Below are 24,118 nucleotides of genomic sequence, written 5' to 3' on the forward strand. Positions count from 1 at the left end.
GATGTTTATTTGATGCTATATTTGTATTAAAAGGGTTAATCTTGAAATATTTATTCTCTGTAGAAAAAAAAATCATTTGCTGATCGCTGGAGGGTCCAACTGCAGGAAACTCTGCACCCCTGGTTCTGCAAAGCTGTCTTTTAATGTAGAAGAACTGCATGTGCTTAACCTCTGCACTGAGACTTCCCATACACAATGACTGGAGCAGTGCTATGAAATTTCCTTCAGCCCCATACACAATGTATGCCAAGGAAATCAAGCATGCACAATGCCGCTCCATTCAGTACAGGGCGTTGAGCCAGGTTCCTGAGTTCCATAGCCCAGATTTTGGGATCGCTGGGGACAAAGTTGTCAGGCCCCCAGTGATCAGGGACCAACTCTGTTAAAGAAGAATAATTTTAAAAGCTTAAGTTTTTAAGGTTGAAGGTAGACTTCAGTCCATCAAGATCAACCTACAGGATAACATTGCCCCATGGTGGTTTTGCCTTCATCTGGGGCGACACTAATGGCTCCATATTAAGGGAAAGAATCCTTCGGACTCGTGCAGGACGGACTACTTCCCTGAATTGATGCCACAAGGGATTTTTTTTTTCCTCTTTGCATTTTGACTGTTGGTTTCGCGCTGCACTCTGATTTTTATGTTTAGTGTCAAGCAAAGCCTTTTTTAATAGCAATTTTGGGATATTTCCTGCCCACAAAGTAGTCCCTGCTATGCGGCTGACACAAGATTAGTGATGCTGTAGAGCAGCGCAGGACAGTAGTTTGTGGTCGAGGGATTGACTCTGGACACCCTGGCAAGCACATACAAGACATAGTCCTGGCTGGCTGTATAGGTAGATTTGCATCTTGTGGACTGTACGCACGAGCAGGTTCCATGTTGGTGTCGGCTGGCCGGAATCAAATCACAACTCTTCCACAAACAGACCAGCAGTTCGTCTTCAACGCCGCTTTGCATAACAATTCCTCAATAGCAACTTCACACCAGATAGCGGGCCCATTTGTACAAAGAATATTTAGTCTCAGTTCCCACTAGAATGCTTTCGATCGTGCTGGTCCTGAGTCCCAGCACAGCCCAACTTAACATAAGTCAAATTCCTCACTTTCTACAGCTCCTCGTTTTATTCTCCTTGTACGAGGAAGGGGGTACAAGAATAGTTACTAGTGTCAAGACCAGAGACTTATTATCTTCAGACATTTAGGAAGAATCTCCCAGAGTAAGCCAAGTAAGCTAAGTTCGTTGACGCACCAGTACGTTTTAAACGTGTTACCTTGATGATTAGGGGCCTGACCACGAGTCTTATTGTCCTGTTTGTACAGTCATGGCCAAAAGTTTTGAGAATGCTACAAATATTAATTTTTACAAAGTCTACTGCTTAAGTTTTTCTAATGGCAATTTGCATATACTCCAGAATGTCATAAAGAGTGATCAGCTTAACAGCAATTACTTGCAAAGTCAAGATTGACTAAGAAAATGAACTTAAACCCCCAAAACACATTTCAACATCATTGCATTCCTGCCTGAAAAGGAGCAGCTAACATTGTTTAAGTGATTGTTCCATTAACACAGGTGTGGGTGTTGATGAGGACAGGGCTGGCGATCAATCAGTCATGATTAAGTAAGAATGACACCACTGGATACTTTAAAAGGAGGCTGGTGCTTGGTATCATTGTTTCTATTCAGTTAACCATGGTTATCTCTAAAACACGTGCAGCCATCATTGCTCTGCACAAAAATGGCCTAACAGGGAAGAGTATCGCAGCTACAAAGATTGCACCTCAGTCAACAATCTATTGCATCATCAAGAACTTCAAGGAGAGAGCTTCCATTGTTGCCAAAAAGGCTCCTGGGCGCCCAAGAAGGACCAGCAAATGCAAGGACCAGATCTTAAAACTGTTTCAGCTGTGGGATTGGACTACCAGCAGTGTCAAGCTAGCTCAGCAATGGCAGCAGGCTGGTGTGAGTGCTTCTGCACGCACTGTGAGGCGGAGACTGCTTGAGCAAGGCCTGGTTTCAAGGAGGGCGGCAAAGAAGCCACTTCTCTCCAGAAAAAACATCAGGGACCAACTGATATTCTGCAAAAAAATACAGGGAGTGGAGTGCTGAGGACTGGGGTAAAGTCATTTTCTCAGATGAATTTTCGATTGTTTGGGACATCTGGAAAACAGCTTATTAGGAGAAGAGGTGAGCGCTACCACCAGTCTTGTCTTATGCCAACTGTTAAGCATCCTGAAACGATTCATGTGTGGGGTTGCTTCTCAGCCAAGGGAATCTGCTCACTCTGTCTTGCCTAAAAACACAGCCATGAATAAAGAATGGTACCAGAATGTCCTCCAAGAGCAACTTCTCCCAACTGTCCAAGAGCAGTTTGGCGCCCAACAATGCCTTTTCCAGCATGATGGAGCACCTTTCCATAAAGCAAAGGTGATCACTAAATGGCTCATGGAACAAAAGAGAGATTTTGGGTCCATGGCCTGGAAACTCCCCAGATCTTAATCCCATTGAGAACTTGTGGGCAATCAAGAGACGAGTGGACAAACAAAAACCAACAAATTCTGGCAAAATGCAAGCATTGCTTATGCAAGAATGGACAGATATCAGTCAGGATTTGGTCCAGAAGTTGATTGAGAGCATGCCAGGGAGAACTGCAGAGGTCCTGAAGAAGAAGGGTCAACACTGCAAATATTGACTTGCTGCATTAACTCATTCTAACTGTCAATATAACCTTTTGGTACTCATAATATGATTGCAATTATATTTCTGTATGTGATGTAAACATCAGACAAACACAATTAAAAACCAGAGGGCAACAGATAATGTGAAAATATAATTTTGCTGTCATTCTCAAAACTTTTGGCCATGACTGTATTGTCTGATTCCACTCTGTTCAAAGTCTTTCTCTAGCCTCTATGTTGCTCTGTGTCTCTGTCAACAATCGAGGATCGCGCCATCTCTGATCCAGTCTTATTCCTCCTGTTACAAGTCATCCACTGCATACAATCTTGATCTACAGACTATCCATTACATACTGGGCTTCATAAACTCTTCCTGAAGGAACAGTCTTTTCCCCCCATCAGCTAACCCCTCCCATTGTGGGCTAGTCCCAACACTTAACTATCCCTTACCCTACGGTGTGGTACTACCTATACAAGTGCTATACAATATACATAACCTGTTACTTTATTACATATAGTCCTGCTCTACATTACACATGAACACATTACAATAAACATGTGCATTGAATTTCAACATATCGTAATGTGATGTGAAGTTTGCCTATCATAGTTTACATGGTACGTTTACACAAGACACAATTCACACTACATGACAATGCAATAACCCAATTGATGCCTTCAAGGGTAGGAACGTGGCATCACCCAGTCCACTTCCTTATGATGTTAAATTGTATATTCAATTGTACGTCTCCTTTTACCCTAGTACTCTCCGGAGGAAGGTCTACTCCCAGTCACTGACCAAGCCAGGACCTTGATCACCCACCCAAAAGAATGGGTCTGTATATAGAGGCCTTCTCAGCGCTTATAAAGAGGTATGTTAAATCATCAGGCTAAACTGTGATGTGTGTAATTTAGGTCATCCTGTCGATAAGCTTCACCACTTATATATCATAAGTGGTGAAGCTTCTCGACAGGATGGCAGAAATTAGAAATTATAAATCCATGGAATATTCCTTAAATGCAAAGTGTGGAAAACGCAGTAACCTCAGATTATATACCCAAATGGAATATTAAAATGTAAATTGTATTTACAAAGCATGACTATAATGAACAACATGGCCTACACACAAAAGTGGACGCTTTTCATTAAAGCACCATAGTGCTGGACTAAGCTACGTGTAGACAAAACCCACAGCAATATGTAAGGACACGCTTACACTAAGATGGGAAAGAGAAAAAAAAAACTTCGACCTGCAGGAAATAAAGCCTGTATGAGAGCGTAGCTGCCTTCAGAAGAGTAAATGCTGCTGTGGAGGAGACTGGCCGCAGGAGATGGACATGTGTTGCAGCATGTTCCCAGTAATTGTGCCCCTACTGAAGCTCCTTAGTGTTTTTCACCCATTATGATACACATTTCATAGTTGGTATGTAAAGTATAATGTCCCTAAAGTGAGCACCCTCCCACGGTTATTGCCTAGAGGAAGTCATCAATGTTGGCCTCCATAAGTAATGACTTACAAATATATAAACAACTTTGCCAAGTTCCCCCAATGCTTTGCTCTGTGCAGCGTGAGGTCTGACCCTCCACTTGGCAGGCATGATTTGGTGACGACATTGCGCTCCTGCATTGATCCTCAGACGTTCAAGCTAAATATCAGAGGAGGAAGGCAGTAGTTCACCTTTGAAAATACCATTGAAATCCAGACGCTGGGAGTTGAGGCCCTGTACTGGCCTTGTGATCTACCGCTAGTGGAGTAAGGCAGGCACAATGAGTTCAGCATGGCCGTCGACACGCTAAACTCATTGTGCCTGGCCTCGTCAGATCGCAGAAGTTACTTTAATTTGAGGCCTGGCAAGTACCAGCATGGGAGACTGGCTGGAATCCCTAGTTCTGTCGCTAGTGGACTAACGAGTCCACAGCCCTAGTGCAAAATTTGGATCTGGGCTCTCACCCTCAAGTCTGTCAGATATGAGCACTTGTAGAATTCTTGATCCTGTGGAGAAATGTTTGGTTTCTCATGTAACAATGTCCCCAATCCTTGCAACTTTCTGTAATGTCTCCATCCTGGTCTCTTCCTGGTATAATGTCTCTTTCCTGGTATAATATCCCCCATCCTGTGCCCCTTCCAGTAATATATCAGTCTTCTGCGGCTCTTCTCCAACAAATATAAAAAAAATAAATACGCAATTCTACTCCCTTTCCCCCGTTCACATTACATGTAGTGTCCTCTTCCTTTATCTGGTGCAAGAGATGGACAGGTATCTATAAACCATCTTGTGCAGAAAACGCAGCCAACATGTGTTTAGCCAAGGCTTCATCTGGAGCATCCATTATTTCAGTGTAATTGTGTCCAGGGATTGCAGTCACACCTGTGCCCTAATGCCTTAGGGAGGGTAAAAAAATGTTATAGTTGGGGGACCTGTTGGAGATTTTTGCATTTGGCTGACGTGCTTCAAGAATTATTACTGTATGTTGTACTACTTTTGTAGTCCTGACAAGTGGCCCATATTCCAAGGCCAAAGAAGGGGGTAAACTCTGGTAAACGTTCTCAATGAATATCCCTTTGTCCTTTGTCCTGACATGTTCTTAACCATCTTCATTTTTCTACTACAGGTTTTTCCTCAACCAGTTTAATTCTACATTGTCACTTTGCTAAGCAGGAAGCACCTGGCCATTTTTTTTTTTATTTCTAAACCCGGCCAGAAAAAAGAAACTTTGGGCAGAATGGCTCCTGGAAAAACCAGCCTATTCCTGTGAGATTTGATGTCGGGATATTTAACATAGACCGAGTGGGTGGACAGATCTTCCATTGAGTTGGTTCAACCCCGAGATGAGATCAGACATTTTATGATGGCCTCGTGGATAACATCTCTATTGACCTCATTGATGCGTTGAAAAGCAGCACTAACGACCAAGTATGAGAAATTTCTACACCTAAAAGAACCCCCAAAACTTTATTTTTGAACTTCCCGATAAGTCTATTCCACTGCTGCCCCAAAAGTGTTAATACAGCGGGTGATGATATTTTTTATGTATATTTTATTTGTTTGAATAATGAAACCAGAGGTTCACATTCTGTAGAATAAGACCATTTGCCCTGCTCAGATAACACTGGCTGGCTGTTCCATAACTGCATACATTGTGTGTTGTATATGATGCAACATATATTATATTTTTTTTTTTTTTACTTTAGAATTTAAAATTTCTAAAAGCTTTGAGATATTCTATGTAACCTTTTTAGTTTATGATAATAAAAAATAAAGTTGAAAAAAAAGTTAAATACGAAAAATAAAAAAAAAAAAAAATTTTGTGTGCTGGCAACATGAAGCAGATTTCTACCTGTGAATGCAAATGCCCTCGCATGATGCACTCCCATCATTTATTTTTGCTTTTGTCAAACACTATTTGTTACATTTATATATTAAATATTTGTATATATTTTGAGAACCTCTTGTGAACATTATAGTAAAGTTGCTTAAGTATGAATTAGCGCTTTAATTATTCACTTAAATTTTTTTATTAATATAATTGTCTAAAAACAAATATTATTATTTTTCCATGGGTTCCGTAAAAAAAACCCCTCATGCACCTATTAATGGCCATGTGATATTTGGATCATTCTGTGCGGAGTCATATCCACGGAACAACCATTGCGCTTCCTCTGAATTTTTTTTTTTCTTTAACATTTTCATGGTCCGTGCTCCCCACATACATCCATGGTAAGAAGACACCATGGTCCAGCAATATAGGAGAGGCGGGTGTGTATATACAATACTGTATGGATGGTCTTCATGTAAAGATTCCCCTACGCAGGATGGTCTTCATGTAACTATTCCCCTAAGCAGGACACTACTTGAGCTCTTTGGGTTTGCACGGAGCAATGATTTAGTGGATGCTGAGATTTAGATGGTCTATACAAACCAAGACTTTGCGAATACATGGACACGCCACAAAGCAGATTTCCTGTCTCTGGCATCCTTGCAAGGTGTGAAGCCAATGGAACCCAATGGTGTCTACATCTGATCTGAAGCGGTCGTCTTGTAGACTTGGAAGCTATTTACTTACATGTTCTTGTCACATTTACGCCACTTTGCAAAACCATCAGTGAGAACATTGACCAGATGGTTTCATGGCAAAAAAAGTGACCAATTCTAAGTGACTATATATATAAATTTGTGTCATTGCATGTCTAGATAAGTTTATCATAGTTTGTGCTCTAAAAAGTAGTTTTGTTTCTGTTAGCTGTGTACCGATTACATGACTGTTTTATTAATGCTGTATTGCACAAACAAACTGCAAACAAATAAGAAAAAAAATGTCTGTGAATAAACTGTTTACATGTGCACATAATAATAAAATGCTTTTTCTCTGCTTGTCCAAATACTCCTGGGTCCTCGGCACTCCTTGTGATCTTGTTCAATGAGATTCTATACAACTATTGACCAAAGAGATGATTAAAGGTAATCTGTCAGCAGGTCTTTGCTGTATTTGACCCCTGATTCCAACGATGGATCACAAAGGCCGGAGTCGCACTTGTGAGAGAATCGCACAAGTCTCGCATCGCATCATCCGGCAGGGCTGCACGCTCTGCTGACAACAGCAGGTGAGCTGCATGTATTTCTATGCAGCTGACCTGCTCATGTCAGGAGTGTGTGCGGCTGTGCCGGATGATGTCAGACTTGCGTGATTCTCTCACAAGTATGACTCCAGCCTTAAGGGGGCTTTACACGCAGCGATATCGCTGCGTGTAAAGTGTCGCGGGCGGAGGAGGGGACGCCGCGCTCTCCCACTGCTCGGGTCCGGCTGCCGCTGCTGCTGCGGCCTGCTGCTGCTCGGTGGCTCGAGCGATGGGCCGGATCCCGGGGACTCTAGCGGCGCTCCTCGCCCGTGAGTGAAAGGGGTTTGGTTGTTGGGATAGTTTATTGTCCGTGACGCCACCCACGGTTGTGGTGATTGTGTGGACACCACCGCTGCTCTGTCTGGGGATCCCGGGAGTGGTGATATGGAGCAGCTAGTTGTTGCTTTGCCCCTCTGTGGGTAGGGGGTTTGGTGGTCCCGGGGCCCAGTGATGGGGTTGGGATGGTGGACAGGTGGGTTATGGGGCCTGTGGAGGTGCAGGGACGCAGGGGTAGCGCTGTGCCGCACGGCACGGAGGTACTCACTCAGCCCAAGGATGATGACACAGTTCACGGTAAACAAACGGCTGGTTGGACGGGTACCTCGGACGGCTACGGTGCTGATGTTCCCTGCAGTTAGCGGTGACGGTCACTTCCCTGCACCTAAGTACGGTTCTTTGGTAGCGATGGATTCCCACCGGTAACTCGCTCCCCAGCTTGGATATGGGCCGGAGGAGCCCCTTTCTTGCCCGCAGGCGCTGGCCCTGGGAAACTGGTGCCTTGGCGGTGTCTCCCCTTCACGGTCGGACGGTTGCCTTCAATCGGGACTTTGCTGCTGGGAGACCCGGAGGTCCCCTTCACTGACTGATTTGGCAAATTATGGCGACTCCTAGCCTTGCCGGGATCCGAAAGGCCCCTGCCCTGGTGCTGACTGTTCTTTGTATACCGCTCTGGTACCGCCGGGTCACCACCCGTCCACGGTCCTTTCGGCAACCTCCGAGCAGTCTCTCCTGCAGACGGTCACCGCCGTCTGTCAACCTTGCTGTCTCAGTCCGGTGTACACACCCGGACCAACTTCAGGCTTCTTGCTGTCACTTTTCTCTTTCTCCTTCTTCCTTTTCTCACTACAACTCCACTGTTTACTCCTCACACTTTCAACTCTGAGGGTATGTGCGCACGTTGCTTTTTACCTGCTTTTTACCTGCTCTTTCTTCTGCGCTGTTTAATGCCAAAATTGATGTGTTCTTCTACTCAAGCAAAGTCTATGGGAATTTGGGTTTCTTGTTCACACTATGTTGTTCAAAATGCTGCCTTTTTGTGGCAGAACTTTGGTCAAAAACCTCAGCTTTTCAAAGAAGCAACATGTCAATTGTTTTTGCCATTTGGGTTTTGCACTGCAAAGCTGAGTTTTTGACCAAAGTTCTGCCACAAAAAGGCAGCATTTTGAACAACATAGTGTGAACAAGAAACCCAAATTCCCATAGACTTTGCTTGAATAGAAGAACACATCCATTTTGGCATTAAACAGCGCAGAAGAAAAAGCAGCAAAAAAGCAGGTAAAAAGCAACGTGCGGACATACCCTAAAACTCATCTGCAACTGTTTACTCCTCACTCAAGCTCTGCCTGAGCTAAACTGCCTGGTTTTCCCGCCTCCAGGGCTGTTAACTCCTCGGTGGGTGGAGCCAACCGCCGCGCCCACCCCCAGGTGTGGACACTAGCCCCTGGAGGAAGGCAACAAGGATTTTAGTTTTGACTTTGTGTGTACCTGCAGGGAATGTGGGGTGTGTGGTGTTGTGACTTGTGACCGCTGGCTTGCCCAGGGCGTCACAAAAGCACCTGCCCCCATCGTTTGTGCGTCACAGGCAAATCGCTGACCATGGTGCACAATATCGTTAGAAGCCGTCACACGGACTTACCTGCCTAGTGACCTGCCTAGTGATGTCGCTGTGGCCGGCGAACAGCCTCCTTTCTAAGGGGGTGGTTCGTGCGGAGTCAATAAGCGAATGCCCAATAGAATAGAAGCAGAGGTAACAACCCACCCACCCCCTTCCTTCCGCATTGCCGGCGGCCGCAGGTAAGCTGTAGTTCGTCGTTCCCGAGGTGTCACACACACCGATGTGTGCTGCCTCGGGAACGACTAACAACCTGCGCCCTCAACAATCAGCTTTTTTTTTTTTTTTTTTTTTTTTTTTGTGTGAGAGAAAATAAATGACGTGTCAACGATGGACGATTTGGTGAGTATTTTCCATCATTAACGGTGGTTCGTGCGTGTCACATGCAACGACGTCGCTAACTGTGCCGGATGTGCGTCACGGAATCCGTGACCTTGCCAATATATCATTAGATAAGTCGTTGCGTGTAACGGGGCCTTTACATTGTCACAATTGGTTGCCGTAATCTGAGTACTTTGTAGCAGAGTTCAGATAGCTACCCTGCCCACACCAGGCTATGTGTACAATGTCTATAGACAATGAGCTGTTTATCACAGGATGGGTGTGGTCTGTCTAGCAGGCATGTGAGCTGTAGTCCAGCAGTGATATCACATGGTGATCAAACCCTCACAGCCTGATAACTGAAAGTTTTAGCCATATATCACTTATCTTTTGATATCTTGATATTACAAAGCAAAACCCTGCTGCCATTCCCTTTTTTATAGAAATGTAAAGTGGATAGTCTAGTTTTGTTTTTTACTGTTAGGAAAAAAAAAAACAGTCTGACCTGCTAAATGATCAAAAAGAATCTTACTTTAATATTGTCTGTGGATTCCACTGAAAGGAGAGGTATACATTTTATGTAGAACACCTAAGGCGTGATGTAATGTCTGAATATTGTGACTTTTCAAATTTATTAACAACCAAATTTCCTCGTGTGGTGCATTGTTAGGCTGTGTAAGCTTAAAGGAAACAAAACTTGCTTTGATTTCTGCTGTAAGTTTGCGCTCTAATTTTAGCACACTGTAAGGCTGTGCACACGCTGCGTTTTTGACGCAGTGGTTTTGTGCGGTTTTGGCTGCTAAAAACGCACAAATGTACCCGCGGCAAAACTCGTGTTTTTACTGCGTATTGGTGTGTTTTTGGCTGCGTTTTTGATCTCTGCGTTTTTCCAATGCATTGCATGGGGGGGAAAATGCAGAAAAACGCAGGAAAGAATTGATGACGTCTATTTTTTTTTTTTTGCTCAAAGATGTAGCTTAAAAATAAAAGTTGTGTGTGGACAGCAAAAAATGAAAACTCATATACATTGCTGGGGAAGCAAAGTCATGCAGTTTTGAGGCCAAAAATGCACCTGAAAAACGTGCAAAAAACTCCGTGTGCACATAGCCTAAGGCAGATGATGTTTCATAATAAAGCATATACCCCATTCTAGTGAAGCCACATTACGCTGTGGAATGTCAAAGGCCAGGTTCACACAGGCATATTTTATGGTCTGTATATGGACAACAATGTATGGACTGTCCGTGGGTATCCTGACCTGGACTTGCAGCTTTGTGTGTCTGTTTGGGGCAGGAGACATGCAGTCAGTTTGGGTATTGTGATCCATATGTAGATTGAGGCATGCTGTATATTGGTCTGGACTGATAAATATGTGCGAGACCTGTAAAGCTAAATGCAGGCTATATTGGAGTACATGTAACAACCCAAATGTCAGAACCATATAACAAACTGCACATTTAATATTCTATTTGGAAACTGGTCTTTATTCCTGTGTTAGTAAGTGATGGTGTGGCGCCCTGGACAAGCCAGGACGGCACAGGTACTACAACAACAACACACCCCGGCTAGGCACATCTAGGTCAAACAAAAATCCTTGTTGCCTCCCTCCAGGGGCTGATGTCCACACCAGGGGGTGGAGCCAGGTGGTTGGCCCCACCCACCAAGGAGTTCACAGTCCTGGAGACGGGAAAAGGAGAGGAGTTCAGTGGAGATCAGTTTGAGGAGTGAAGTGGTAGTGGAGGAGACTGACCGTGTCCAGGTGCGTGGCCCGGGCACATACAGCAAGGTTGGCAGACGGTGGTGACCGTCTGCAGGAGGGGCTGATTGACGTGAATCGTAAGGACTGGGGACGGGCAGTGGCCCGCCGGTACCGGATCGGGGAACGAAGAGAAGCCAGCACCATACGGCAGGGCCTACGGACCCCGACCAGGCTAGGAGTCGCCGTAAAACCAGTCAAATCTCTTAGCGAAGGGAACCTCTGAGGTTTCCCAGCAGTCAAGACCTGATTGAAGGCAACAGCTCAAACTGTGAAGGGAAATATAGTCACTGCCAAGGCTACAGTTCCCAGGGCCAGAGCCTGTGGGCAAAAGGGGCTCCCTCAGCCTCTATCCAAGCTGGGGAGCGGGTTACTGGTGGGAAGCCACCAGAACCGAAAACATAACACAGGTGCAGGGAAAGGCAGTCACCGCCAACCTACCGGGAGAAGAACCACCGCAGCCATCTGTGGGACCCATCCATCCAGCCGTTTGTTTTACCGGAGACTTTGTATTCATCAATGGCTGAGTGAGTACCACTGTGCCGTGCTGCCCCCGCGACCCTGCACCTCTCCAGGCCCCGTAACCCGCCTGCCATCCCTCCCTCACCGGGGCCCCGGGGCAACCAACCCCCTACCCACGGAGGGGAAAGACAACATCCGAGCTGCTCCCTGTCATCGCTTCCGGGATCCCCGTCCAGAGCAGTGGTGTCACAACCTCACCACAACCGTGGGTGGCGTCACGGACAATAAATCCCCAAAACCATTCCCCTTTTCACTCACTGGCGAGGAGCGCCGCTCGAGTCCCCGGGATCCGGCCCACCGCCCGAGCCACCACCGAGCAGCAAGCAAAGCAGCAGCGCCGGACCCGAGCGTGGTGAGCGCAGCGTCCCCTCCCCGCCCGCGACAATGGCATATTCATAGGAACCTCCCATCAAACCTTTAAAATGAAGGAGCATTAGTGATAACGAGCATGACCACAATAGGGTGTTTTGTACTTATAACGAGCTGTCAGATGGACTTGACTAGTGTACCAAGTATAATGGAAATCTGTGGGGAACTACAAGCATTTTCTGGGAAAAAAAAAGCATGATGGTCTTCCAGGAATCAAGGCAAGGTAAACACATTATTATTATTTTTTTTTTAAACCCGGTTGCACCCACCTATCCTGTATATCTGCAGGTCCACACATCGCTTATCTTGACCTGTACTGCAGGCAGGGAACCCAGAATCAGAAAGCCATGGATCCCATAGGGGGGAGGGGCGACATGACCAGAGGGAAGGGAGGGAGTGAGGGGTTAAAGTTATAATGAGGGGCATTATGGGAAGATATAGGGGATTGGTGGAAAAAGTGTCCCTGTAGGGGAGGGGGGGAGTATATAAGTGATTAGGGAGGGTCTTACCTCCCTTTTGGACTCTGGACGGCGACAGATTCTGACCGGACCTAGGACCAAGACCAGGACTGAATAGCCATCTCCAGGATTCATGGCGGACCTCCAGGAACTGGATCGGATGATCCGAGCGGCGATGGCGGTGCACGGGGCCCAGGCATTGCAGTCTCACTTCAGGGCTGCCTGGGTTTCCCCGTCGGCACCTGCCCCTTGCTCCCCCCCTCGCCGTGGGCGGCGTTCCAGGCCCCCTGTCAGGTACTCTCCGGGCGCGGGGGGAGCGAGGAGGCCCAGTGAGAGCCCCCCCTCTGGACCCTCCGCGGCGGGGCGGGCAGCGGCAGCTCCCTGCGTCCGCTCCGGCCGCCGGGAGGAATCTCCGGCGAGGCCGCGGCGGCCGAGAAGGGGGCGTGGCCAGCCCGGGGCCTTCTTCCGGTCTCAGGCATTGGGCTGGAGTACGGAGCCCAGCGGCGTCTCCCGGCAGGGAGTGAGCACGGTGACGGACTGAGGCCAGCGGCGGCCTGGATAGCGGTGGGCCCGGCCTGGGGCCTACTTCTGGTCCCAGGCCGCGGGCTCAATTTTGCAGGCCGGCGGCAGCCCGGAACGGAGGCACGGAGAGGGGGCGTGTCCAGCCTGGGGCCTGCTCTGGACGCCGGGCCCCCGGCGGTGGGGCACTTCCCGGCGGCTGCTTCTGTACAGGAGCGTGCCCGGCTGATGATGGAGGCCAGCAGTACCCCCCGAGGACGGTGGGGGGGCCGGGCGCAGGCAGCCAGCAGGGGGACCGGTGGCAGGCGCCACCCGGATACCTGTACGGCTGCGGAGAGCAGGAGGGACGGCGGGAGCCCCGCAGGGACCGCCAGGTCCCTCAGGTCATCAGCACTGCGCCCGGCGGCCGCGGTCTCCCTCGGGCGGGGGAGGACCCAGCGGGAGGTCTCGGTCGGAGGCCCTGGAGGGCAGGAACCCGGCGGTGGGGAGCCCCCTGAGCTCGGGGAGAGGCTCCTCCAGGAAGAGGACTCGGTCGGCGGCGGCCCAGGGGACAGGACGGTCTTGTGGGCTGTCACCGCACAGAAAGCAGAGAACGCCCACCGCCAGTGCCCACGCGGCTGCCCAGGAGGGCGGCTGTGGTGGAGGGGACGCATCGGCTGCGTCCTCTGGAGCTGGGACAGTGGAGGACGTCTACAGTGAGGAAGAAGAAGGAGCCCTCAGGTCGGGGGATGAATCAGAGGAGCAGATGGCGGACGACGTCGCAGTATCGAATTCCATCTCCGCGTCACGGTCGGGTGAGCTAGCCGTGGATTCGGCATTGCTTGCGGCGCGGGGTGCTGGTGCTGGGGAGGCGGCTGCGGGCACGGCAGCGCCAGAGGGGTCAGCTTTGCTTAGCCAGTTGCTGGGGCTTTTGCAGGGTTTAGCGCGAGCGCCGGCGGCGGCCTGGACGGGGTCGGCGGTGGATGGCGCAGCGGCGGCTAGCGGCGAGAAGGCGCCGGTGGGGGCGGGTGTAGGTAGCGGAGTAGTGGAGCCTGCAGGTGATAAAGCGGGAGAAAAGGAGAAGGAAAAGGAGGATGAGGTGGTGCGGCTGGATGACAGGGCTAAGAGCGAGGTGTATGTGTGCTTTGAGGGACCACTAGGGGCGCACCTCAAAAAAGAGGTGAGGGAAAAAATTTGGAAAGGGGAGTATGTGGAGATATTTTCCTTACTACCCCTGGAAAAATTTAACCTAGACAAGGTGAAGCCGAGCGATTCCAAGAAGGAAAAGGAGGAGGAAGAAAAACGCCGCTATAGGCTCATTCCTCGTTCCTTTTCCAATTGGTTGCAGGCGTTCGCAATTTTGGCTAGCGTGGTAGGGGAAAAGGAGCCGGAGCACTGCTCGGCTCTATTCGGCTATATGGATGCAATCGGGGAGGCGTATCGCACGTACGGGGGCTTGGCATGGCTGCGGTATGATGAGCAGTTTAGGCAGCGGAAGGCGTTGCGGCCCGGCATGCGGTGGGATCATAAGGACATTTCCTTATGGATGCGTTTAATGGCGGCCCCGAGCCGGCCCTTTCGTGGCGGTGTCGGGGGAACGGGAGCCGGGCCCTCGGGGATCCAGAAAAAGGGTTTGTGCTGGCAATTTAACGAAGGCCAGTGCAAATTTGGTGCAGCATGTAGGTTCAAGCATGAGTGCTCCGGCTGCGGGGGGGGACATAGTTTGTCAAAATGTTTTAAGAAAGGGAGAGGCAAGGCCGGGGATGGGTCTGGTAAAAGGGAGGATGCCAGTGAAAGTAGAGGCGATGGCGCCGTTTTTAAATAGGTATCCGGATGGGGCAGCGGCGTCGCTTTTGCGGTTTGGTTTTTTGTACGGGTTTCAGATTCTGTCGACGGTTGAGGCATTACCTCCGGTTTGTCGCAATTTACGGTCGGCAAGGGATCACCCTATGGTTGTGGGTGAGAAGTTGGGTAAAGAGGTTGAGCTGGGCAGGATGGGGGGCCCATTTGAGAGCCCTCCGTGCAGTAATTTGGTGGTGTCCCCGCTGGGGGTGGTGCCAAAGAAGGAGCCGAATAAATTTCGGCTCATTCATCATCTTTCATTTCCGGAGGGGTCGTCTGTGAATGACGGCATTGCGCCGGACTTGTCGGCGGTGTACTACGTCTCGTTTGACAAAGCGCTGGACTTGGTACGGGCGGCAGGACGCGGTGCATTGATGGCAAAGGCGGATGTAGAGTCGGCGTTTCGTTTGTTGCCGGTGCATCCGGAGAGTCAGCACCTTCTGGGTTGCTGGTGGAACGGGAAGTTTTATGTTGATCGTTGTTTGCCCATGGGCTGTTCGATTTCTTGTTCATATTTTGAGGCTTTTAGTTCCTTTATTGAGTGGGAGGTGCGGGACGTGTCCGGCTTGTCATCCATTATTCATTATTTGGATGATTTTCTGTGTGTTGGTCCGGCGGGTTCCATGGTTTGCACTGGCTTGTTGTTCGCCTTGCAGAGAGTAGCGGATCGTTTTGGGATCCCTTTGGCGCAGGAAAAAATGGACGGGCCGGCGCCGGTTATGCGGTTCCTGGGGATTGAAATCGACTCGCTGGCCATGGAATGTAGGTTGCTGGAGGACAAGATTGTGGATTTGCGGAGCGCAGTTGCAGCAATGCTGGCAGCAAAAAAAGTGCGGCTTAAGGTGGTACAGTCTTTGCTTGGAAAGCTGAATTTTGCATGCAGGATTATGCCGATGGGGCGTGTTTTCGCCAGGAGGTCGGCGACAGCTACGGCAGGCGTGCGGTCCTCGGCGCATTTTGTGCGGGTCACGCGGGAGATCAAGGGAGATTTGTTGGTTTGGGACGTCTTCTTGCGGCATTTTAATGGCCGCACTTTGTGGTTGAAGAAGGTGGTGCCCAATGATGCGCTGGAACTGTATACCGATGCGGCCGGGTCGGCGGGTTTCGGCGCCATTTTTCAGGGTCATTAGTGTGTGGGGAGGTGGCCCGAGGATTGGCGGCAGGGTGGCCTGGTAAAAAATCTGGCCCTGCTCGAGTTGTTTCCAATCGTGGTGGCGGTGGAGTTGTGGGGGTCGCAATTTTCGTGACGCAAAGTGTGCTTTCATTGCGATAATCAGGCAGTTGTGCATGCAATAAACAGCTTGTCAGCGAAATCTGGACCGGTAGTGGCATATCTGCGGCATTTGGTGCTCAAGTGTTTGCTGTGGAATATTCATGTGGTTGCAAAACATGTGCCGGGGGTTGATAACGGGGTGGCTGATGCTTTATCTCGTTTTCAGTTCCACAGGTTTCGGGAGTTACTGCTGGGGGCAGACGAGATCGGAGCGGTGTGCCCAGAGGAATTGTGGAGCCTGGTGAGGCAGTGATTGCGGGTTTGCTTAGGAATTCGGTGACCGAGGTGACCTGGTGCCGTTATGCTAAAGTGTGGGTTGAGTGGCAGGCAGTGCTGGGTAAGATGTTTGGTAACGGGCGAGTGGATTATTTATTGGCGCTCTTGGCATTGGTGAGTGAGGATTTTAGGGCTGGGAGGTCAGCATCGGCTGTGGCGCTTAGGGTGGCGGCCGTGGCCTTTTGGTTAAAGGTTAGGGGTCAGCAGGACGTTTCACGAGATTTCCGGGTAAGGCAGGTATTGAAAAGTTTTCGGAAAGGGGTGAAGGTGCGGGACACTAGGCGGCCCATTTCGTTGGACTTGTTACGGCGTTTGGTGGATGATATGCGGGGGATTTGTGTCTCAGCGTATGAGACGGTGTTGTTTGAAACTGCTGTTGTGTTAGCTTTTTTCGGGGCTTTTCGGATAGGGGAATTGGTGAGCCTGTCGAGGGTTAGTGAGGGTGGTTTGCTATTTGAGGATGTGTCGGTAGTGGGACAGAGAGTGGAGTGTCGGCTTCGGCGGTCCAAGACGGACCAGATGGGTCGAGGCAGGTTAGTAGTGTTGTATGCGGTGCAAGGGGATGGCTTGTGCCCAGTGCGGGTGGTGAGTAAGTTTTGTGGTCTGCGGGGCGGTCTTCCGGGCCCGCTGCTACGTCACGAGGACGGGGCTTGGTTGTCTCGTTACCAGTTTGTGGCAGTGCTGAGGAGTTGCCTGCACTGGGCGGGTGAGCGCCCAGAGGATTACGGGTCCCATTCTTTCAGGATCGGGGCGGCTACCGAGGCTTCTCGTTGGGGCCTTGGAGATGACATGGTGAGACGGATTGGTCGGTAGGAGTCCTCTCGTTTTCGTGGTTATGTGCGCCCACAGTTATTATCTCGTTGAGGGCTCTGGTTAGAGTTTGTTCTGCCGTTGGGTTTTGTTGTTCTTTGTTGCAATCTGGAATGTTGGTGTTGTTTGTTAAAATTGTTTCCTTTATTGTAGGAGTGTGGCTGATCTGGATCCTGCGGCACTCGTTCGTTTTCTGGGGGGCCCGTCGGGCCGACGCTCGCCCAAATGGTCGGCAGTTGGGTGTGGACAGATCGCTGGCGTCGGTCAAGTGGATTGGAGTGCGTGGCATGGAATGGAGCAGGGTCGTGCTGGAATTTGAATATTATTGCAGGATGGACAGACCTCCGAACGTGTTGGTTTTACACGTGGGGGGGAATGACCTGGGTTCACGGGCATCCCGCGATCTGATTAGGGACATTAAGATCGACCTATTGCGTTTATGGGCAAGGTATCCGGGCTTGATAGTGGTGTGGTCGGATATTGTGGCCAGATTATGGTGGAGGGGGGCTCGGTCGGTTGAGAAGATTAATCACGCCCGGGCACAAGTGAACAGGGTGGTTGCGCGTTTCGTGCGGAGAAACGGCGGTGTGGTGGTGAGGCATGTGGACCTGAAATCGCCGAAGTGGCAGTTTAGGAGGAGTGATGGGGTTCATCTTAATGACATTGGTTCCGATTTATGGGCCCTGGGTTTGCGTGATGGTGTGGAGCAAGCCTTGGGTGTGTGGCGGGTCCAGGCAACGTAAGGTGTCACGTGTCCTGTCCTGTGGCGGGGGTAGGTCTGGTCCAGAAGCGGTTGTAAGGGATTGGTAGCTGGACCGAGAGGCACTGTCTTGGTATGGTGTCTCTGGGTTCTGGGAAATTGCAGGCACGGGGTTCTGCAAAGTTTGGGGGGTATCAATCCATGGGGTGATTAATACCTCATCTCTGGGTCGGAGTGTTGCGGCCAGGGACCTTGGTGTAGGAAAGGGTTTCTGGACTGGGCCTACATAGGGTTTCATGTGTAACGGGGTGCCAGGGGTGCCTCGGGGGTTGTAGTCGTGGCCCCTTTTTCTCTCAAGCTAACCCCCGGCTCCGCCGTCACTATTGGGACAGGAGATTGTTTGGTGGGGCAGAGTGTGGTGATACAGAGAACGCTGTCAGACGTATAAAGACTTTGCAGACGAAGATCAGTTGAATCAGAAGGCACGTTTATTGCACACATCTTCACAACAGTGGCAGTAAGCTGATAGCGTCGTTTCACAACTCCTGATGGGGGAACACCTCTTCTTGTCGTCTCCTCTCGTGGGGATGTGCCCGGCTACTCTACTTCACCTGGGCTCCCACTCCGGCTACCGCAGACCTGACCCACTCAAACCTGTTTCACCATAGAGGACACTGTTCACGCTGTTCACCTAGCTCCCACACCCTGCCCCCGCTGCTCCTTCTCTCCTGTCCCGGACTCGACTGCCACAAACTCAAACTTTTTCTCTACCACTCTCTCTCCCTCCCCCTTCTGCTGCCGGCTCCTCCTTTCTCCTGCACTGTTTCTATGGGGACAGCCGTCCCACCCGGCCACTAGGGGAAACCCACTAAAACAGTATAAACACAATTTATCATTAACATTAACATTACAACTTTATCTACCCCAGCATGGGGTATCTTCAGGGGGGGGAAAACTACTCCTCTTTGTAAGGGGACCGTCCACCCCTTACACATGTACCGTTTATTATTATTATGTGTTACCTATTATTGTGTGTTTGGGGTCGCCCGTTGGACGGCGCCCCCTTGTGTTAGTATGTCAATAATAGGTAATAAAGGCTGCTGTGGCCAATTTGTTTAACCAAGTCGCATGCAGTCGGTGTGTTATTTTTAGGTTAAGTTTGGGGGTATAGTAACCATCACGACCGGAGAATCCTTCCTCAGTGGTCAAGATTATTCAGCTACATACAGATACATTGTAAGTAGCATTGTACCTCTATTCCTAGAGGTGAAGAAAGTCAGATTTATATTTTTTTTGCCCCTATAAGACAACTATAAAATAATGAGATGATCATAAAATATATTTATATATATTTTTTTGTTGTTGTGCTGATTGTGTTAAACCCCCTCCTGGCTTTGGAAGTACTGGGTACGTCTTGCATGTCAGGGACATCCCAATCTTGAACATACCCAGTACATCCTGGCAACCATGCGGGCACAGGAGCTGTGATCGCCGCCGAGACTTCAGCTTTCATGACATATTAGCCCCAGCTCTCACAGCTAAGGACTGTCCCCGCTCAGTCTCTGGCTGTTAAACTCTGTAAATGTCACGATCGCCATTGATCGTAGCATTTAGAGGGCTGGGAGAGGGAGTGCGCTCCCTTTCTCTTCCGATTGGTGCCCCTGTGATATCGCGAGGGTCGGATTAATACAGTGTTGAAGTCGTCATGACAACCTTTGGGTCACCCAGCTACAGAAAGCCTCTGGGATCATGCCAGGAGCATGGCAGAGCCTTATGTCAGTTCTGCACTGACAGATCTAATGTATTGTAATGCAGTTGCATTGCAATACATTTGATCAGCAATCAAGTGATGTCTCATATAGGGACTGTGTGTGTGTGTGTGTGTGTGTGTGTGTGTGTCTCTGTGTCCAAAAATAAAGTACACATTTGGTATCTCTAACAACTCTTGTAACACTAGTTAACCCTTTCCGTGAACATAAAAAAAATAAACTGTCTCCATCATACAGCTAACAAAGAAGTGGAATAAAACGTGATTAAAAATTTATATAGAATTAAAAACAGTACCTCTGAAAACGTAATCCCACAAAAATCAAGCTGCCACACAGCTCCATCAGTGAAAAATTAAAAATGCTATAGCTCTCAGAATACAGCGATGCAAAATCATTTTTTGTCTATAAAATAGACAATGTTTTGCCGCATTTACACCATAAAAACGAAGTGTTATCGTCGTAATCATATTGACTTGAAGAATAAAGTGATCTTATCACTTTTAAAACAGTTGAACAGTGTAAAACAAAAAAAATAACAAAACCTAAATTACTGTTGCCTTGATTCTGCCTCAAAGTGGAATAGAAAGCAATCAAAAAAAATTGTTGTTCAAAATAGTACCAATAAAAACTCCAAATCATCCAGCAAAAAAAGCCCTCACATGACTTGACAGGAACAAAAAAAAGCTATAGCCTTCAAAATTTAGTGATGCAATAAAACATTTATAAAAAAAAAAGTGTTTTAGTAGGATAGTAGCCGAAACTAATCGCAATATAAACCTGGAATTGCACTGACTGAAGGAATACAGCCGCCTAATCACTTATACCACAAATAGAATGGCATAAAAAAATAAAATAAAATAATGAAGGCAATTCTTCCACTGCTATTGATTTGTTTATTTGGCCTCCAAACGATCGCAGTAAGGCTCTGCTCACATTTATCCTGCGCGCTTACATCGGGGATTAAGTGTAAATCTCTGAAAACGTGATTCAGACAAAATTCCCAAAAGAAAAATTCAGAGTAATGCGGCAGGGTAACGTTGAACTCCTGTCTGGCCTGTGGTCCGGTGGAGTCTATCTTTTTACACATGCACAAAAGTTTGGTCAACAACAATTTTGTGCACCTGTGAAAAGACTATCGTTAAACAGAGCCCAAACGCAGTCTGGAGTAACACTGCTGCCTTCTCGTTATAGTGAATGGATCTATCGAGGGTTTCACATGCATTCCGCTTTTTGGAGATGAAGCTGGAAACCCAGATGTAAGTGCTCAGCTTAGAGCACTGGACAAATGTGAACTGATCCAAAATGTTCTGTACCCAAATTGCCACCAATAACATTCAACTTGACCCACAAAAACACAAGTACCCACTCAGAGCCAGCATCTGTTAACGGAAATATTGGGGCTTCAATGTTACTGGTAGCACAAATGCTCTGGAAAAAAAAAATGCTATAAAACAAAAATCCAAAAATGCCAAAAAAGAAATGCAGGAAATTTTACTCTTAAATCCAAATGATCCCTTACTTCTGAGTACCACAATGTGCCTAAACCACAGTTAACGTCCACGTTTGGCATTATTGTAGTGAGGCGAGCCCGCCTAATTATTTACAGGGTGTGTTTCTCCAGAGGCAAGAAGTGGGCACAAAATATGGGCACTACAATGTACTGAGCATTGCAAGAGCTTATTAGCAATTTTTAATTCCACAACATTCACTATGTTTGACTTCATGGGTGTTTTCAAGAGAATAAATCGTCACTACACTCGTAAATTAATTTCCAGTGGGGTGTAATGTCTAAGGTGTGGTCGCTTGAGGAGGTTTGCCAATGTGACATGGACCTGCAAACCATTCCAGCAAAATCTGAACTGTAATATGGCACTGCTTCACTTTGTATTGTGCCTCAAAAGTACTTTTCAACCACATATGGGGGTATTGATGAATGCTGAAGAAATTGTGCAACAAATTCTATGGTCCATTATATTCTGTTACTCTAGTAAAAATGAAACATTTGGGGTTAAAGCAACATTTTTGTGGAGACTGGGGTACCTGGAATAATGTGGCCTGCACTTTCTCCAGACCTAAATCCCATAGAAAACCTATGGGATTAGCTGAGTCATAACTCTATACCTCAGAATCTCAAGGACCTGAGGGACGATCTTCAAGAAGAGTGCAATGCCATGTCTCCGCAGACAATAATTCAGAGTGGTACCAATGACAAGACAGATGAACAAATAAGAACATAAGAGAGAAACTTCCGCTTTATAAATAAAGATCACAAATAAAACTTATCACAAAATAAAACCTAGGGATACAATATCAGAAAAGAGTAACAAAAAGTAAGCAATACTAGCATTGAGCAGCAGATGGCAGCAGAGCTCTATGAGTTGTGAGTGATATCACACACTACATTAGAAATAACATTTATAGAGGGGTGAAAATACATGACAAATGTAGCAAATAATCAAATAAACAGTTCACAACCTACAGCACCAGGACTGATAAACCTATACTGCTCAAAAATTACATAAGTATATTACACCTGTGGACACAGAATGGAAGGCGTACCCTAGTCTCAGAAACCTAAGGGAGTGTTTCGCTCGGCACAGCTTAATCAGGAGCTCGTGTGCATTGCAATGCAGGGTATATATACATACCTATATAAGTGACATGTAATATACCGCCGCACCGCTCTAGACCACCAAGGATATATCTTTAAGTAATTATAGAATCCAAAATGACTACTGATAAGGCTTTCTGGTGTCCATGCATTGGATCAGTTACATGGTGAGTAACATGACCAAGTAAACTAGCCACTCACTTGAGTGGTCATGTACCATATATGCCAATATCAACACTAAAGCTAGGGATTGGCTGCAGTGTTTCAATAATGTACAAGATCTAATCAATGCAGAACCAATGCCATAAAATATTTTTTTTTTGGTGGGGGAGGAACGGAAAGGTTCATTATGTCAACATATATATGGGTATTGAATTATATAGGTAATAAGCAGTAAAAGATGCCAAAAACATAAAAGTTAAAGGGGTTATCCAGGGCTAAATTATATTTTTTTTACCATGGGTTAAAAGCCTAACAGGCATGTAATTGCTTACCACTTAGCTTCAGCAGTTAGGTACAGCTGCTACAAGTCAACAGAGCAGCCCTGCTTCTTCCAGTTTGCTCTATTGATGTGTGTGATGGCAGCATCAGATGCTGTTCAGACTACAGACTATGACACTCCGACACTCCGACACTCCGACACTCCACACTATGCTTTCTCTGGTGCTTCTGAGTTACACAGACAGGCTCAGGCGTCAACAAGCTGAGGATTCATTAGTGATCAGGCTAGCAGGAGTTAATTTCTGCAAGCCTGCTGGTTACCTTTTGGATCACATGTTCCAGGAGACCTATCACAATTACTCCTTGCCTTTTTAAGATGGAGGAATCTGATTTCCCATGCCAACTATAGCTTTTGCTAATCTGGTCCATGTGCTGTTGTGTTCCAGTTGCTGGTGATTTACTGCATACTGCTTTGTGTACTATGTAAACCCTCTCATCATCTGATTATTTCCTTCCTGCTCTTTATTTCCTCCTTATCACGTATTGTCTTATATCCCCATGTGTGCTTGCAGTGTTATAGAGTTTTGGGTTCCCCATTTGTCCATATCTGTGAGTTCAACCACTCCTGTCCTGGCCCTCCCCTGGGATGGGGGAGTGGGGGTATTAGATCAGGGCTTTCCACGTGCAGGATAACAAAGGCGGCCCAGACATCTTCACCATCAGAGGTATCTCTTACATCAGGGACAACTAGCGCAGCCTAGCCTGAGGGCCAAATTAAGAGCCTCAATTCCTTTTTATACTTTCTTACCGCATGACAATCGTTGGGTCATGACTGCCAATGTCATGTTGATTGACAGTAATTATGCAGCGGGGAGATGCTGTCAATCAGAAATACAGTAGCAGCTCCCCCTATCAACAGAAGGCGCAGAATCGGTGGCAGGAGGTGTCAGTATCCGCTCTGTGCTGGCAGGGATCTGCGATGGTACGACAGGCGGGTACTTAGTAGAGTTGAGCCAGTACCTAACTTATTCGCTATACTCATGACGAGTACTGTCTAATACTCGCATATTCGTTCCGAATAGCGTGTGCAATGCAAGTCAATGGGTAATACTCCTAATGTAATGAGTAACCCAAATGCCGCACTCACTATTCGCTACTCACACAAATAGTGCGGCATTCGGATTACTTATTACATTGCGAGTTTTCCCCATTGACTTGCATTGCACACACTATTCGGAATGAATACGTGAGTATTAGATAGTACTTGTTATGAGTATCATGAGCACGAA

At 47.7% G+C, this 24,118-nt stretch overlaps 1 protein-coding gene across 2 annotated transcripts in view; it reads left to right on the forward strand.

Annotated features, from left to right (window-relative positions):
• Positions 1–7,057, forward strand: part of ESRP1 (epithelial splicing regulatory protein 1) — a 109,823-nt gene extending 102,766 nt beyond the window's left edge. For both annotated transcript variants that reach the window (XM_075353047.1, XM_075353048.1), the window contains exons 15-16: positions 3,437–3,545; positions 5,288–7,057. In XM_075353047.1, coding sequence (XP_075209162.1) covers positions 3,437–3,520 — 84 coding nt within the window. In that variant the 3' untranslated portion in view covers positions 3,521–3,545; positions 5,288–7,057. The remainder of the gene's footprint in view (positions 1–3,436; positions 3,546–5,287) is intronic.
• Positions 7,058–24,118: the final 17,061 nt, after the last annotated feature.

This window comes from Anomaloglossus baeobatrachus, chromosome 6 (genome assembly GCF_048569485.1).
Source record: "Anomaloglossus baeobatrachus isolate aAnoBae1 chromosome 6, aAnoBae1.hap1, whole genome shotgun sequence".
Classification (NCBI taxonomy): Eukaryota; Metazoa; Chordata; class Amphibia; order Anura; family Aromobatidae; genus Anomaloglossus; species Anomaloglossus baeobatrachus.